The 17,939-nt window shown below is 34.0% G+C and overlaps 2 protein-coding genes across 3 annotated transcripts in view; one reads left to right on the top strand and one right to left on the bottom strand.

Annotated features, from left to right (window-relative positions):
• The window catches only part of LOC136036887 (adhesion G protein-coupled receptor L1-like), a 150,159-nt gene that overhangs the window by 25,902 nt on the left and 106,318 nt on the right, over positions 1-17,939 (bottom strand). For both annotated transcript variants that reach the window (XM_065719246.1, XM_065719245.1), the window contains one exon: positions 15,509-15,747. In XM_065719246.1, the coding sequence (XP_065575318.1) occupies positions 15,509-15,747 (239 nt within the window). The remainder of the gene's footprint in view (positions 1-15,508; positions 15,748-17,939) is intronic.
• LOC136036886 (adhesive plaque matrix protein-like) lies at positions 3,009-9,306 on the top strand. Its single transcript, XM_065719244.1, has 3 exons — positions 3,009-3,071; positions 5,224-5,370; positions 8,619-9,306. The coding sequence occupies exons 1-3, from the start codon at positions 3,066-3,068 to the stop codon at positions 9,234-9,236; spliced, it is 771 nt and encodes a 256-aa protein (XP_065575316.1). The 5' UTR covers positions 3,009-3,065; the 3' UTR covers positions 9,237-9,306.

Below are 17,939 nucleotides of genomic sequence, written 5' to 3'. Positions count from 1 at the left end.
TAAACCAAATCTTTGGCGTAAGCCTAGTCAAAAGAACCGTGCAATAAAAGGCTGCATGGCTGGTTATTCTGTGGACATTAGTTTTTAAGACTGGACTTTGGCTTAAATCGAGTCTTTGGCGTAAGCCTAGCTAAAGTAAACGTGCAATAAAAGGCTAAATGGCTGGTCATTCTGAGGCCTTAGTGTTTAAGACTGGACTTAGGATCAAACATAATCAAATTAACTATGAAATTAGAAGCTACCTGAGCAGTAACTCCATGGCAAAAATCTTCCAGGGTGTTAATCCTGGACCTTTTCTGCATAACTGATCAGCGTAAAATTCAGTGTAAAATTAACCACCCAAATTTTGACTTTTTGTGGCAGCTTTTAGAGCGTATTTGGAACTTTTTTCCCATTTCAATGGTGCCAAAAATCGTCTAGTTAGCAGCCTTGGTCTTTTCTTGTTAAGCCGATCAATTGAGCAAGAGAATTGAACTTTTCACCTGAAATTCACTTTAAACTCAGTAACGTCACTCCTTTTAAATATAGAAAGAAGATGGGTGGGTGAGGGGAGGATAAATCTATTCTTAAAAATCCATTGAGGTGCGATTTGTTGTCTTTTTCAATTTCTTCGAAGAAATGCCAAAAGAGGCATTTTCAGTGAAAATGCCCCCAGAAGTTTTTTTTTCAGTTAAAATACTCTCAAAATCTAAGTGGGGAGTCTAATAGGAGGCTTGAGACCCCTGCCGCCGTCAATTGACACCCTGAACCAAATGCACCTTTTTTATGACACCTGTTTGAGTAAGCATGGCACTTATTGACTGTCTTGTGACATGCTCTTTGGAAAGAGAAAAAAAATAAATAAAAGTATAATTCCTTACAACCAGAAACAAAACGTTTCGATAGTTTTGAACTTTTTCATCAATACTACTACTACTAATAATAATAACTCACTGCAGCACCAAGCCGCCTGAGGCCAAAACAGCTACGCACACTCCTCCTCCAACCTAATCTATTTAAAGCTTCCCTCTTTACAACCTCCCAGGAAGTTCCGATTTCCTTTAAATCTTTATTTTTGACATCCTCCCAACCCAGACAAGGACGACCTGCTTTCCGAGTAGCCCCAGACGGTTTGCCAAAAAGGACAATCTTCGGTAATCTGTCATCCTTCATCCGTAGAACTTGGCCTAGCCATCTCAACCTTTCTATCATTATAGCCCTAGAATACATGTCATATTTACACAGCAACGGTTGAATGTAACTGTCAAAATTCTGCCAAACTCAGTGTTTTTGGGATTTTTGTCAGGAAACGGCTTTTGTATTCATTTTCTCAATGTTTTATTGGGTACCGGCTGTCAAAATTAAAACGGTGACATACACCATTTTTGTAACTTTTTAAGAGAGCCAAAAAAAAAGAAAAAAGTTTGTCGGCTGGAGTCTCATGCTGAAATTAGGTTGATTCTTAAGCCAAATAGGAGAGAGACACCTGCCAAATATCAAAGTTCGAAAGATCATTGTCTGAAAGGAGACTTGAGCTCTGCTCCTGTCCCCTTTTTGGTCCTGCAATCTATGTCAAAAAGTGGATTATGTCTCATTTGTATGTTCGTAACGGTACGATATAGGACAATCCTGACTGCGCCATTCGATTCCCTGTACTGAATTTACACACAACACATAAGTTTAATTAAACACACGATTTTTTAGAAAATCTTATAATTTCTTTGATTTTGTCCTGCGTAAAAAGAAGTATAACTTGCAAATAAAAGAAATGTAATACTCACGAGAAACTCATTTTTTACTTAATAACCCCACCCCGATCCCAACACGGTTCCCCCCATAGAACCCATGGTTCCTAGTTCCATCCATGTTTGCTTTCGAAAAGGTCATTACATAGAAGAAGTGTTTCGTTTTTCTCTAAGAGATTCTGTTGTTGCTGCTTGAAACCGATATAAGTTTACTGTTGATTTTGATATGTCGTTTGGAATCATTCAAATTAAGTTAAAATCCTTTCTTTTTGATAGTTATTAGCTATTTGTTATTTGTTTTTAGCTGGGTGTTTCCCTCGAGTCTTAATTTCCCTCTTTTTGACCTGTTGCTGGTTGAGCGTTTTTTTTTATTATATATCGTCGGATGGAGTGTCTCCTGTGGTGTTGCGTGTAATTGAACTTATGTCAATTTTTTTTTCCTTCTTTGTCACATCTTTAATTTTAATTAACTGTCCATTACTTTCTTTACTTTTTTTATATGTACCAAGTGAGCTTGTCTCTCTACCAAATAGTTGTATATGTATATATGATGAAAAGTAAATCAACCTAAACTAATCAGTATCATTTGTTGAATTAGGTCTATCCATATTTCCCCCCTTTAAACAACCATTTTATTGAAATGAACCTATTTATTAATGGACTCTGACCTTGTTTTTAATTACAAAGACACCTTCAATTATTCACTTGATTTTGATCCAACTCACTAAAATTTAACTGTGTCCGAACAATGTACTTAAGACAAGCTACGACAAAGATTAAATTAGAAACACCTTAAGACATGTTTTAAGGAGCCCCTTTCAGTGGGGACAGCACTCTAAAAGCGATAAAAAAAAAATAAAAGAATTATTAAAAGTAGGTAAGAAATTCAAGGATTTTGAAAATATAGCCCGATTTTGGAGGGACGAAAGGGGGTTCAAGAGAAATCATCAAGGATAGACCCCTCTGAAACTTATTTATTTTTGGTAATGACTACACACTATGGAAATCTCTTCTGTTCCTCAAAATTACAAAATTCGAGACCAAATTTATAATTTCTCTGAAAAATTGAAAATTGTAAATTACAAAAAGGCAGGATTCATGGCTGTATAAATTAGCCACGATTCTAATCTGCTTCGTGTATAAATATTTTCGTGTATACAGGAACTAATTCCATAATTTTTGCTAATTGTGGTCACCATTACAATGTATAATGTGCCTATAATTACTAAAGTGTAAGGACCGTCCTTCCATAGGCGTGGTACTAATTTCAATGCGTATAAAGCAGATGCTCAATTTTTTAGAATCATCAGTTTTATTAAGTACATCGTGAAATTACATACAATGAAGGTACACTTTTCCTTTTTAACTGAACGAGAAACAGCTTCTAGAATAATAATAGATTACAGGTCAATAATCAAATTTTATAACAGGCAAGGTCTGTCAAGATCCTAGTAGTATAACAGTAAATGCTTCAGCATGATTCTTACTGTACTGAAAACACTAAAGAATGAAAGAAAAAAAATGACGATATTCATATCAAGATCGTCACCAAAGCTTACATTATTGAAGAGCTTTATATTTAGAATAGTTAACTACACAAAAAGAACTACAGGGGAGGGTCAAGAGGGGAGCAGGGAGAAGATAGACTTCTGTTAATATGGCGTTATCGAGTAAGATTTTTGTGCACAATATAAACGAAATAAATAATTATCAATTTATAAACCAAATTTTTATTTGGTTTATAAATATTCAATTTATAAACCAATTTAAAAAACAAAATAAACTAAATGAATAAACAACTATTTAGCTAATTGTCAGTTAAGAGTGTTTTAATGAGATATTTATCATGGCATATTTTAAAGTATTTTAAATTTTTTTTCTGAATACTTTTGAAATGTAGGCATGATTTTTTCTTTTATTATCTGCAACCGCATTGATTAATAGATCGATGAACATTTATTACAAAAAAGCCACAAGGCCCTGGTAACAAACAAAATAATAAACTTAACAAATAAATGAACATTTCAACAACGTATACAAAAACTCCCCCACACTCGGCAATATTCCAAGCACTCACCCCTCCCCTCCCTTACAAAAATTACCCTATCTAAAACCCCCACTTTAACCTAATTTTAAACTTATTAAACTTTCCCTTAATCATTTGAACACAAGTCTGGAGCAAATGATGCATTTTAATTTAAATTGATTGAAATTACTTCTTTCCTTAAATCCTGTAATTCTGAACACAGGGTTAACAAGTGAGGCAGTGAATAATATTATTTTAGAAGTCACAGTGCGCTCAAAAAAAGATACAACTTTGCAAAAGGTCGTGGCTACTGCTTGTAAGGCAAGGGACTCCAGCTGACTCCATGTCAACTCCCGTTATTATCAAAATATTCCATTCCAAATGTTGAAGTATAGTTTTAAATTTACAAGAAAATACTTTAAATAACCTATATTTTGGAACTTAAGCGTTACTTCGTTAAAAAACCTATTGACTATTTAAGTGTGATTTCAGTTTAGTTGAATTATACAAAATAAAATACAGTTAGGGGTTGAGGGAGTAGTATTTTTATTTACACTAAGTAACGCCTAATTTTATATAAAATTCAAATCCCATTCTCAAAATTGATTTAAATATTCTTAAAAATCTTTTAAGCTCTACGTTTTTTTTACAAAAAAAAATTTGTCGAATAAAAATTATATTCACAAGGAAACTACTGGTGAAATTATATGCGATACTTTTTTTTTGCAGAATAAATGTATCTTTATGGAAAACAAGATTTTTTGACAAAATATTTTCAATATTTCTAATGGGAGGTTGTTTTTTACCATACGTCTATTTCTTCAAAAGTGACTTTTTTGGTTTCATGAAGGTAGCCGGCAATGGTATATGCAAGTAATTACATATTGTATATTTTAGCTAGTCTATTTAGTTTAAAAAAAGCCTTGTTGTTAACGGGCGAAATATTTGTTTGATTTTTTACTCTCTTCGTTTTCCTTTACCGGCCATAGACTTATGCTCTTCTTTACATTCATTTCTTTGATTTAATTGTTATATTCCCGTCCGACATAGTCCTTTTTCAGGGATCCATCCTTTACTGACTTTGACGAAAATTATACCTTGTAAATATTGTTAGATAAAGTATTAGTTTCTTTAAGGCCAAAATTAAGTCAGTTTTAATGATATTAGTTAGTAGAACTTTGAAGTTATTGCTATCAGATAAAGCTAAATTAAAGGCCTGCTTAATTATTTCAAGCGATTTTGATATTCAATTTCTACTTAATAACTATAATATCTACTCTGAGACAAACCGCTTCATATTCAAATTTAAATAAATCAATCTTAAATCAATTGTGAGTTTAGTAAAATAATGCCCCTTTCAAATCCAGTTCTACATTTTTTATCATTTAATATATCTCTGACATCTTTTGGTTTGTAAAGTTTACTTTGGGCACACTTTACTTATTGTCACTAAGTTCTCTTATATTCTTTTAGGCTTTCATCGCTTGCACTTTCTTTGCTGTTGCCCTGGCGGCCCCACAAACTTACAATGAGCCGAAATCTAGTCCAGCATATAAAGCAGAGGGCTACAAGCCGGAGTATAAGGCAGCTGAATATAAGTCAGCTTACAAGACCGATGAAGTAAGTTGAAATATGCATCCTTGTTAATGCCCCACCCCCAGAGCCCCAACTTTTGACATTAAAGCTTCATCAAACTTCGCCAAAAAGCATAAGCTTTTCTCTAGAGCAAAGAGTAGAAGATGGGGAGGAAGATTATAGCCCTCCCAATGAATAAAGATAAACTATGCAGGTTTACAATGTTTACATCATTCTTAACTTTTATTTGAATAAACTTCTTCAAACTTGTTTTTCTATCTAATTTTTGTCCTTTCTTAATATTACAATATTAATGACTTGCTAAATATGAAGAGAATTTTCACCTTACCTGGTTTGAACCCCCTCTATTTATGCTAAAGTTTAATTTTTGCATAATAGTTACTTCTAAAATAAAAATTAGCCTTGAGATTCCAAGGATATTTGATTTTTCAGTTGGCGATTCTTGTTTTTCCGAGAGGAAGGGGCATTATTGGATAAATATTGCCCCGGGTGGGGTTCCTCCATCCCTCACACCTTTTTGCAGGCAAGAATATAAATAGGACCATTGATTATTATATTTTACAAAACAATAGCAGAGTTACTATACAATGAGCATCCATATTTTACCATAAAACCAAATACATTCCCTCAAATGAACAAATATTACAGTCAAAATCTATGTTTATATTGATCTTAAAGATTTCTCAGGAAAAAGTGAAGAATGTAACTCCCATGATTTAAATTTTTAAGATTCCAGGCAACTCTTCTCCCTACAAAAGATCCACAGACCTTTTCCCAATAGTTAGCATTTGGCAGCACTGAACACCCTTAAACATATGTTCTATATTCTACACAATAACGATTCAATTCTTAAGGGCGTTATACATGTTTAAAAACAAATTCGACATAGCGTGGCAATGTAGCCTTTGTAACAGGATGGCTGTATATAAATAGTTTCAGTGTTTCTAAGCCCAAATAATTCTGTTCAATAGCATGTTAGTGCTACTAGAGCCAAAATTTGTGTTTAGTGGCACAAAATGGTAAAATCATTTTTTGGTACGGGTTGATCTCTCTTTTGTTACTCAAAAGAGCACAAGCACTCCCAATATTTGTTCAAACGAGGTCTTTTCCGATCTTCTATGACTACTGGTGGGATGCATTCATTGTTTTTTTTTTCTCTTTTACTTGACATAAGAAGTTAATTTGGCTCAATTACAGTGTATGATAATCTTTGGAAATTAATACTATCACATCTTTAAGTAGAAAAAGAAGCGAAACAACAGCAACAAAATAAAAACACAAAACTTGCATTTTTTTCTGACAAGAAAGTGTGCAAGTTTCGTTTTTTTTTATTTATAGGGACCTACAAACTCTGAAAAACAATTTTTGGATTTTTTTTATTCAATGGTGTGATTTTCATTGAGGTTACCCCCCCCCCTTCATTTTTAGGCCTCAGACAGATTGGTGTTGCAATGAGTTGAGTTTAATTGCTAGAAATAGTAGTAGCAGCTATGGGTTTTACATTTCTAAATCACCTATCATTCGATTTGTGGAACAGAAAAAGAAAACGTAAAACAAAATAAATTTGCTAAACTTATAACGGGGGATTTTGGCCTACTAAGAATTGGTGTTTTCGGGAATTTTACTGGATTTATGTCAATTTTATTAAATTATTACACATTATTTTAAACTCAGTAAATGTTAACATGTCCAAAGACTTATCATTTGATGCAGGGAAAAAATGTATACATATCTTCAGTTACTGCATTTCAAAACATGGCATGTTACACGACATACTTTTCAAGACAAAAGAAAAACTTAAAAATATATTTCATGACATTTATTTTTACTGTTGGCAAATCAGCAATTGTTCCTAATAAATAAGCTGGACAAAATTATGCCAAAATGATTTCTATTTCAGTAGTGCGATTTCCAGATATGTCTCTCATTGAGAGAAGAACAAACTACTACTACTACTACTACTAATAACTCACTGCAGCACCAAGCCGCCTGAGGCCAACACAGCTACGCACGCTCCTCCTCCAACCTAATCTATTTAAAGCCTCCCTCTTTACACCCTCCCAGGAAGTTCCCATTTCCTTTAAATCTTTATTTATGACATCCTCCCAACCCAGACAAGGACGACCTGCTTTCCGTGTAGCCCCAGACGGTTGGCCAAAAAGGACAATCTTCGGTAATCTGTCATCCTTCTTCCGTAGAACGTGGCCTAGCCATCTCAACCTTTCTTAGAAAATAATTGTAATAATTGCCGCAAAGTTGAAATGATACTTCAACACCACCTTCAGTCATTTCAAAACAATATATTCAACCCCTTAAAACAAAATATGCAAATTATTTGGTATTCTATATGTAAAATTTTGCTCATTGAGCAGCGTAGTATTAAAAGTGACTAAATTTACCAATATAATATTACGGTATCAAAGTAGGAAAAATATAAATTATCTGAAACCTTGAACATTTTTAAGTTATCAAGTAATATCAATTTAAAATTAATAGCTTCGTACACCAAGATAAATTATCCTTCGAAGTTCTTTCTCGCAAGTGAACCCATACTCTATTCAGAATTTCTAAGGAATCAGTAAAATCTTAAACTATGCTCTAGAAAACAATTTTTACAGCTTAGCGTCAAGCTAAAAATTAATCATTGCAAAAAAATACAAAGGAAAATGATAAAAATAACAGACAAGCCGCGACTCTTGGAACATTTCAGCAACATTAAAAAAAAGCGTGGTCTAGAATGCCCTATAATTACCAATATGATGCATACTTCTTCCTGAGGAATCCTCTCAGCTACTTACTAATCTCTTAAAATCTGTGGGTGTCTAATACTCAAGAAAGTTGGTATATCCTCAAATGTCTAATCAGTGGCGCTGATTCACGAACATATTACGGGAAGGGGGGGATGTATTTCTAAAATCTAAGAGTGTTAGTGATTTTTTTTTACTTTTTCAATGAAAATACCCCAAAAAACTGTTTGTAATAGAAATACCAACAAAAGGTATTTTGAAATTCAAGGGGGAGGGTGAAAATCTACGGGGGCAAATACGCCCAATTGTTGCCACTCTGTATAATGGAAAGATTAATAAGTGCATAGATGAATAAATGCAAACATCTCTCAAAGCCACCTTCTTGCAGCACTAATCCGCGTACCAACTTCTTTTCAGTAGAATGCTTAAAAAAAAAATCATTTGAAAATCATGATTTTTATTTTAGCACAATGCTTTTTTTAAGTCTTCATATTTCCATTTTCAAAACTATACCTCTTTTTTTAGTACAAATACGACTACACCCCATACGAATTTGCCTGGGCAGTGAAGGATGATTACACCAAAAATGACTATACTCACGAGCAAGTTACCGACGATAAAGGCTATACTAAAGGAAGCTATAGTGTCCTCCTTCCAGACGGGCGTGTCCAGACAGTCACTTACACTGTAACAGCAGAGGGAGGATATAATGCTGATGTCCAATACACTGGTGAAGCAATATACCCTGAGCAAAAACCTGCCTACAAGGCTGTGAATCCAGCACCAGAATATAAAGAAAAATTATACTCTTCAGAATACAAAACACCAGCTTATGAATCACCAGCTTACAAAGCACCAGCTTACAAAGCACCAGCTTATGAATCAGCAGCTTACAAAGCACCAGCTTACAAAGCACCAGCTTACAAAGCACCGGCTTACGAAACACCGGCTTATGACACACCAACTTACAATGAACCAGCTTACAAAGCGCCTGCTTACAAAGCACAAACATATGATACACCAGCTTATGAAGCACCATCTTACAAAGCACCAGCTTATGAAGTGCCGTCTTACAAAGCACCGGCTTACAAGACACAGTCTTACGAATATACTACCCCAGCATATACTACCCTAGCATACTAGATTAAAAGAATACCAGATAATTAGTTTTATTCAAGTATTTTTATACATTATCATTAAATAATTTCCATTATTTCTTATCAAAAGAGGCAGCAATGTACTGTTTATTTCACACATATCAGAGATTGGTACAAATTACAGCAGGTTCATCCATATTTCCCCCATGCCTGTTGGAAATAGGTATTTTCTATTTATTTTACATGTGACTGCTCTAGAGGGTACTCACCTCAGAGATGGGTGTTTTCCAGTTAAAGAGAATTTGAAAAGCTTTTTAATTCTACATTATTTTCATACTAGTCTTAAATTGCTTTCTGTTTCAACTGCTTATTCCTCCTTTCCCTTCATTGAGATTGTCAAGCGTGGGTCGTTAATAACAGCATTGGTGGCACTAGTGGATCCTAATTTAAACATAGGTCTCCTTGTTTTGTCCTGGTTGTAAGCTCTTTTTAGTTTTTTTTTTAATTTATCAAACAGTTCGTGGTAACGAACTGTATTAAGGAGCGACCCGGCTCAATAGTAACCGAAACTCTACAAAATGGAACTTTGATACCAATAGTTATATCAAAAGAATCGCATTTTAATGCTAATTTTAAATATATAAGTTTCATCAAGATCAGTTATACCCATCAAAAGTTACGAGCCTGAGAAAATTTGCCTCAGTTTAGAAAATAGGGGGATAACCCCCTAAAAGTCATACAATCTTAACAAAAATCACACCATCAGATTCAGCGTATCAGAGAACCTTATTGTAGAAGTTTCAAGCTCCTATCTACAAAAATATGGAATTTCGCATTTTTTGCCAGAAGACAGATCACGGATGCGTGTTTATTTGTTTTCTTGTTTTTTTTTGTTGTTTTTTTCCGGTTTGATCGTATCGACTGAGTGGTCCTAGAATCTTGCGAGAGGGCTCATTCTAACGGAAAAGTTCTAGTGCCCTTTTTAAGTGACCAAAAAAATTGGAGGGCACCTAGGCCCCCTCCCACGCTCATTTTTTCCCCGAAGTCACCAGATCAAAATTCTGAGGTAGCCATTTTATTTACCATAGTCGAAAAACCTAATAAACTATGTCTTTGGGGACGACTTACTCCCCCGCAGTCCCCGTGGGAGGGGCTGCAAGTTGAAAACTTTGACCTGTGTTTACATATAGTAATGGTCACTGGGAAGTGTACAGACCTTTTTAGGGGGATTTTTTGGTTTAGGGGGAGAGTTGAGGGGGGTGGGGTTACATGTGAGGATATTTCCATGGAGAGACTTCTAATGGTAAAAGAAAATTTCAATTTAGGGGGCGCAGGATTTGAAAAAACAATAAAAAAATAAATATGAACAGTTTTTTCTACTGAAAGTAAGGAGCAGCATTAAAACTTAAAACGAACAAAAATTATTACGCATATGAGGGGTTTACCTCCTCGTTATACCTCACTCTTTCCGCTAAAGTATTTTTAGTCATTTCAACTATTTATTCTACGGCCTTTGTGATTCAGAGGTCATTCTAAAGGAATTGGGACACAGTCTAAGCTTTAGTGTAAAGAGCGAGGTATCGACGAGGGTTGAACCCCCTCATATACGCAATAAAAACATACGAATATAGAAGTTCGTTACGTAAGTTAATTCGTAAGTTACGTATATTTTTTACCAATGAAAACGTTTGTAAAAAATTAAAAGTTCTAGTTGCTTTTTTAAGTAATCAAAAACTTGGAGGGCAACTAGGCCTCCTCCTTCGCTTATTTTTTCTTAAAACCTTCCGATTAATTGCAATTAATTAATATGCAAATTTTGTTTTAATTATTTATGTGCGGAGAGCCAAGATGAAAACATGCAATAATTTAAAAACGTCAAGAAATTAAATAAGAAAACAAGTTTTTTTAGCTGAAAGTAAGGAGCGACATTAAAACTTAAAACGAACAGGAATTACTTCGTATATGAAAGGGGCTGCTTCCTCATCAACGCCCCGCTCTTTACGCTAAAGTTTTTTACTGTTTTAAAAAGCAGAGTTAAGAGAAAGAGTCAAACTTTAGCGTAAAGAGCGAGGCGTTGATGAGGAAGCAGCCCCTTTCATATACGAAGTAATTTCTGTTCGTTTTAAGTTTTAATGTCGCTCCTTACTTTCAGCTAAAAAAAAATCTTGTTTTTTTATTTTTCAGAAAGTACCTTGATTCAATGCTCTCTCAACCGTCTTGTTAAAATTAAGAACCTTCACCCTTTCAACCTTAGTTCAACTTGTCTATATATAGGCATACACAGGCTTCAACATAGGTATATTTACCGGCACACAAAGATAACCTCGATTCAATGCCCTCTCAACTGTCTTGTTAAAATTAAGAACCTTCATCTTTTCAACCTGTCTAAACAAGTTCAACATGTCTAAGGCATAGATACTCGATTTGCTCAATGATAGTCAATCTTTGCTCAGGGTTGCCAACTTGCACGCTTTTCGTTTGAAATCCACTCTTTTTTTCAGTGCACTCTTTCACACCACGGACCGGATTTGCACTTTTTTTGTCCGTTATTTGCTCTTTGCACTCTTTTATGAAATGATGATATAAAAAGTACTAAGCGAAATAAAAAACGGTACTTGACTTGACTACAGTAAAATCAGCTACAGTTCACGACTAGTTACTAGGACCTCTAATATTCCTTTCAAAACATTTGGATATAATGGAGACAAACTTCAACTAAACATTTGATGCAGTCAACTATATTTCAGTTAAAGATCCAAGCAATCAAAATAAAACGCCTGCAAATTTCCAGTAGAGGATTCCCTCTTAAGCAAAAAAGAATAATAATCATTATCTAACCCATTATTTACAGGTTGATTTAAGTAGGGAGTCCTCCTAACTTTATTTTAAATAAATTGAAAAAATTTAAAGATGATATATTTATTGATCGAAGGATAACTGATAATTATTTGTAAATGGCATAAGAGTGGTCAGAACATTGAAAGGGGTTGCGCGCGCAGGGGCAGCCATGCGCGCGCAAATTTTTGACTTACACCCTTTTTTAACAGCTTGCACACTTTTTTGGCTCTGATTTGCACTCTTTTTTGGCGTCGGTAGTTGGTAACCCTGTCAGTGCTACTCGATCAATCTTTTGGCTGGATTGTTGGCCGCACCAATACGCACAGAAAAGGTGACACTTCTTCACTGCTGAGAATAACTCAGCATTGAAAGCAAATAGATAACTCAGCATCATGGCTTTCAATAGCCTACTACTGTTCTCTTAACTAGAGATAGATATCACCGTGCTAAGTTAAAATAAGAGTAAAATTCCGATTAATTTTAGAACCTCTATTTTTCATTTTGATCTTTGGTCCAACTTTTAAAGAAGGAGAATTCCATAATTCCATGTCGAAAATTGTGCTTCAGTGTCATTGCTTTACACCTGTGATAATTTTTGTAATGTAATCACATAACTCCATTTTTGAGAAAACGAAGAACTACTCCTCTTTAAAATCTTATCTGTTACAAAACTCCTTTTCGAAATATTAAGCCTGTGAATAGAGTTAAATTTCATCTAGTTGGTTCTCCTGTCTTATATTTCCATCCAATGGGAAGAGCGAAAAGTTTATCGGTCTCAAGGTTGCTTACAAATAGTTTATCAGTTTTTATCTTTCTAAGTTATTACTTTTAAAATACTAATTTTACTATAAAGTCTATGAGGAAAAGCGTTAAATCTGCAGGAAAGTATGGCTTAAGAAAAAACACACACAAAAAAACGCAGAGCTCAGGAAGGTGGTTGAAATAAACCACCAAATTAACAACAGCTTGCCTCCAATGGTGATGCTGCTAAAACTCTCTTAATCTTTGCTAATAAAACCCTTAATGCTTTATTACCCTCCTAATAAAAAATCGACGCATCACAGTTATGTTCAACTGGTTGCGAATCATTTTGCCTAATTTACAAACTCGTTAGCCTTCAAATAACTGAATTCCTCGAATGCGAATACTTCATCTAATAGCCGTGATTAAAATGATACCCTAAATGAATTGACTTCTAGTCAAATACTGCTGCTACTGCTACTAACTAATAACAACTCACCGCAGTACCAAGTCACCTGAGGCCAACACAGCTACGCATGCTCCTCCTCCTAAAAAAGCACTCCTCCTCCTTATAGCACTAAAAACGGAATTGAACCACACTTTACATACAGCCTACTGTTTGAAATACAGTCGTTCGGGTACCCAAAATAATCCGTAGGTAATTTTCCTGGAAAACGTCTAGCAAATCTTCCTCCGTTTTTTTGGAGCGCGAATGCCTCAGAACCATGCTTGACGAGTGTCATCACTGTACCTTCCAATATTCTATTCTTGGTTTATACACTAATCTTCTGATTCTTCCAAACTTTTACCAACCGTGAAAAAACACCCCGGGCCTTATCTATTCTACTTCTAACATCTTCATTGCACCCAGCGTCTTTACTAATAATTATAAAAAAGTTAAGTGAAAGTAAGGAGCAACATTAAAAATTTAAACGAACACAAACTTATTACGTATATGAGGAAGTCGCTCCCTCGTCAATACCTCGCTCTTTATGCTTAATTCAAATATTGTGAATGACTCCTGAATCACAAAGGCCAAATAATTAGAATAAATAGCTCTCATAAAAGTGCTAAAAAACTTTATCGTAAAGGGTGAGGTATTCACGAGGGAGTAAGTAAAGTGACTCCCCTCATATACGTTGTAGTTTCTGTTCGTTTTAAGTTTTAATACTGCTCCTTACTTCCAGGAAAGACTTGTTTTTTATAATTTCTTATCGTTTTTTAAATAGTGCTGGGAAATCTGGATCCCCTCCATGAAAAATACATTTCCCCGTGTAAAGATCCTCCCACTTAACCCCCCCCCACAAATAGAATAATCCTCCTGAAAACGTCCGTATGCTTTCCAATAACCAATACTATATGTAAACAATGGGAAAATTTCACAGCTTACAACCCTTCCCCCTGGGACTGTGGTGGGTTAAGTCATCCTCAAATACATAGTTATTAGATTTTTCAACTATATTGAACAAAATGGCTATATAAAAATTTTGATCGGGTGACTTTGAGAAAAAATGAGCGTAGGAGAGGGGCTAGCTGCTCTCCAATATTTTTTGTCACTTAAAAAGAGCATTAAAACTTTTGATTTCCGATTAAATGAGCCCTCTTCTGAACTTTTACAATGACTGGTTCGTTATGATCACCCCTGGGAAAAACAACAAAAAAGACAACAAACAAACATGCTTCCGTGATCTTTCTTCTGGCAAAAAATTCAAACTTCCATATTTCTTTTCATAGGAGCTTGAAACCTCTACAGTAGGGTTTGCTGGTAACATCATGTAGCCTTTTTGTAGATTCTTGCAGTTGGGATGACTAATTAGACTTTATAGTAGCTTTGTCTTACTGTTTCACTTTTCGTATTTTACAATATTCCGTATTTTACTATATTTCGTATTTTCTTTCCGGTTTCTCCTTTTTTACCCCATCTCCTGGAGTAGTCATATTATTAACCCAATTCTTACTTCAATACCTTTAGGAAACTTTAGTTCAGGTGATTATCACAGTCACTTTAAGTTAAACTGCACTCCTGAACCCGCCCGACTAATGCTTATGTATAGTTCTAGGCTATATCCGAAAATTGGCTGAATGGTGGTTTGCAATATTTTTTGTAGTTATTTCTCGTTAACACCTTTTTTGTAAAACTAAATAAAGCCAAATTTGAAATAAAACCAAAATCAGCAAACTTTCCTATATGACCTAAAGTTATATCTAGCTTTCAAGGGGGGGGAGGGTGGGATGCAGTTAAGATGGAAATGTCTTTGATAATCCTATAAATGGTAATTTTACAAATACGATGAAGCAGGAATTTTGCTATTACTGTTTTTAGTTTATTACTGGGTAGAAACCAAACTGGTTTCTTCAACCTGTTGCACTGAGAAAGGCTAGGCTGAACTATTGGCCAAAATTTTGTATTACTTCCAGTTTTCAGTGGGTGAAAGTTGTTCAATTTGTTTTGCTCAAAGTTCTTTTCTGAAGAAACAAATAATGGAACAATGAAATATTACACAATATTCGTTGTTTTTGAAAAACCCTGTAAAAGCAAAATAGAATATAACTAAAAAAAGAATGGAAAAAGAAAAACTATAGAATCAAAAGTAGCAACAAAAATAGAATTAGAAAAATAGAAATAAAAACTAGAAAAATAGAAATGGTAGAAAAGTTGAAAATATAAGAATACGAATAGAAAAATAGAGGTAAAAAATGGAAACTGAAAAACTAAATTGATGCCTGAAAACTACTCACTGTTCCAAATTTGAATAACCGTTTTTGATGCTTCCAGTTCCTGCTGCAGCACCGACAGTTATTCCAACAATCACAATGGGTAGTCCATACCCAACAATCATGTTGTACAGCTTGACATTAGGGTCGTAATCGAAGACAATGACAACCATTCTATACAGGAGAATTCCTTCAACGAGCATCCAGCCAAAAGATACCAGCAATGAAAGGTGAAGGACTATTGCAACTGCAATACATAGTTCCTGTAAAAATGATACATATATAAGGACTTTGTATCATATAAAGTCCATATAAGGACTTTGTATCATATAAAGTCCATATAAGGACTTTGTATCATATAAAGTCCATATAAGGACTTTGTATCATATAAAGTCCATATAAGGACTTTGTATCATATAAAGTCCATATAAGGACTTTGTATCATATAAAGTCCATATAAGGACTTTGTATCATATAAAGTCCATATAAGGACTTTGTATCATATAAAGTCCATATAAGGACTTTGTATCATATAAAGTCCATATAAGGACTTTGTATCATATAAAGTCCATATAAGGACTTTGTATCATATAAAGTCCATATAAGGACTTTGTATCATATAAAGTCCATATAAGGACTTTGTATCATATAAAGTCCATATAAGGACTTTGTATCATATAAAGTCCATATAAGGACTTTGTATCATATAAAGTCCATATAAGGACTTTGTATCATATAAAGTCCATATAAGGACTTTGTATCATATAAAGCCCATATAAGGACTTTGTATCATATAAAGTCCATATAAGGACTTTGTATCATATAAAGTCCATATAAGGACTTTGTATCATATAAAGTCCATATAAGGACTTTTGCTCAGAGTCGGAACATACAAAATATTGTATGATTGAGCATAGGTAGAGTAGTCGGGTAGGATTTAAAATTCGCTATTTGGGACTGATTGTGCGGAATGTGCTTGCGGTAAGTATTTAGGCGGCAAAATTTCTACAGTAATTTAAGAAAAGGTTAAATAAGTGTTTATTGGGAGGGGAGGATGAGGAACCATAGTTTGTGTGGTCTTTGTTTATTTTAATTTAATTAAATGTATATATAATATATATATATATATATATATATATATATATATATGTATATATATATATATATATATATATATATATATATATATATATATATATATATATATATATATATATATATATATATATATATATATATATATATACATATATATATATATATATATATATATATATATATATATATATATATATATATATATATATATGTATATATATATACATATACCAGGCACGTACGAAGGCATTTTTTTCGGGGGCCGAAAACTTCGAAACAGCAGATATAAAGTAGCACTTTTTTAATTTAGTAATGCAAAAAGCACTTATATCGGAAAATACAGATTAAATTTTATCTGTAGTATTGTAGCGGATGGGGGAAAGAAGACTGAAGCCTCAAAAGCACGTTTTAGGCTCAGGTTATGTTCATAGCGACTTAGAAGTCGCCAGTGATTAATCTATTATATCACACTGAAAGGGAAACTTTAGGGTTAACAGTGAAATATGGGTGCTGTGGGGGGGGGTAGTTCTTCAATGGCAAAAAAGTAGATTTTAATGAAAAATGACAGTTTCCAAAATTGATCCATTAAAAGCTCTGCTTTATCCTGAAAAAGGGGGGGGGGGGGTATAAACGCCCTAATATCATGAATAATTCTATTTTGCTGTGGAAAGCAAACTCTCTTTACAAAAAAAAATAGTACAATTGCTCATTACTTCAAAGAGGGTAAAAAGTTAGACAGAAAATGGGTTAATAATTGGGCAGTGACTTGACCGGATAATTTTAAGTTTAATGCAATTAAATTCAATCCAATTTAAAAAAAAAGGTAAGGTAAGGCCGTAATAAAAAATAAAGAACGCGAAATAACAATCTACCGCATGTTATGTCAAACCTATAGATTCGATCCTACAGAAAAAAGCCTACAAGCCTAAAAGCCTACAGAAACCTTCGTCAGCCTACAGAAAAAACTCTGTGATTCAGTTTCAATCTCAGTGGTTCACTCAGCTTTAATGTTTCTCCAAAGCCTTTCGTTCTTGTTTTTTTATCCAGTTATTTTCTTTATTAACTAGATTTTCCATTAACCTACCAAATATATCCATTAGCCTGCAATATCAGTGGAAATGATTATGACAGTTCATTGGCAATCTAGGGAAGAAGAGGAAGAAAAAGTAAGAAATTTCGAGCATGAAACTAAAATCCTTGAAAACTGTTTCCTATGCAATTGCTCTGTATCCTTGGCTCAGTTCTAGCCTTAGAAAATTTCCATCCTTTAAAATTTTCTCAAAATCATTCTTCTCATTTTTCTTATGGATTAGTTTTTATAAATAAAACTTTCCTCAAAATTATTAAGTTAATTCAA

This window comes from Artemia franciscana, chromosome 16 (assembly GCF_032884065.1).
Source record: "Artemia franciscana chromosome 16, ASM3288406v1, whole genome shotgun sequence".
In the NCBI taxonomy this organism is placed as follows: Eukaryota; Metazoa; Arthropoda; class Branchiopoda; order Anostraca; family Artemiidae; genus Artemia; species Artemia franciscana.
This window is presented reverse-complemented; position numbering and strand designations above follow the sequence as displayed.

Bases quoted from the DNA above. Each gene is read 5' to 3' on its own strand.
- LOC136036886 (XM_065719244.1), top strand. The intron at 5,371-8,618 runs GTAAGTTGAAAT...CTCTTTTTTTAG, and splicing joins CAGCTTACAAGACCGATGAA to TACAAATACGACTACACCCC.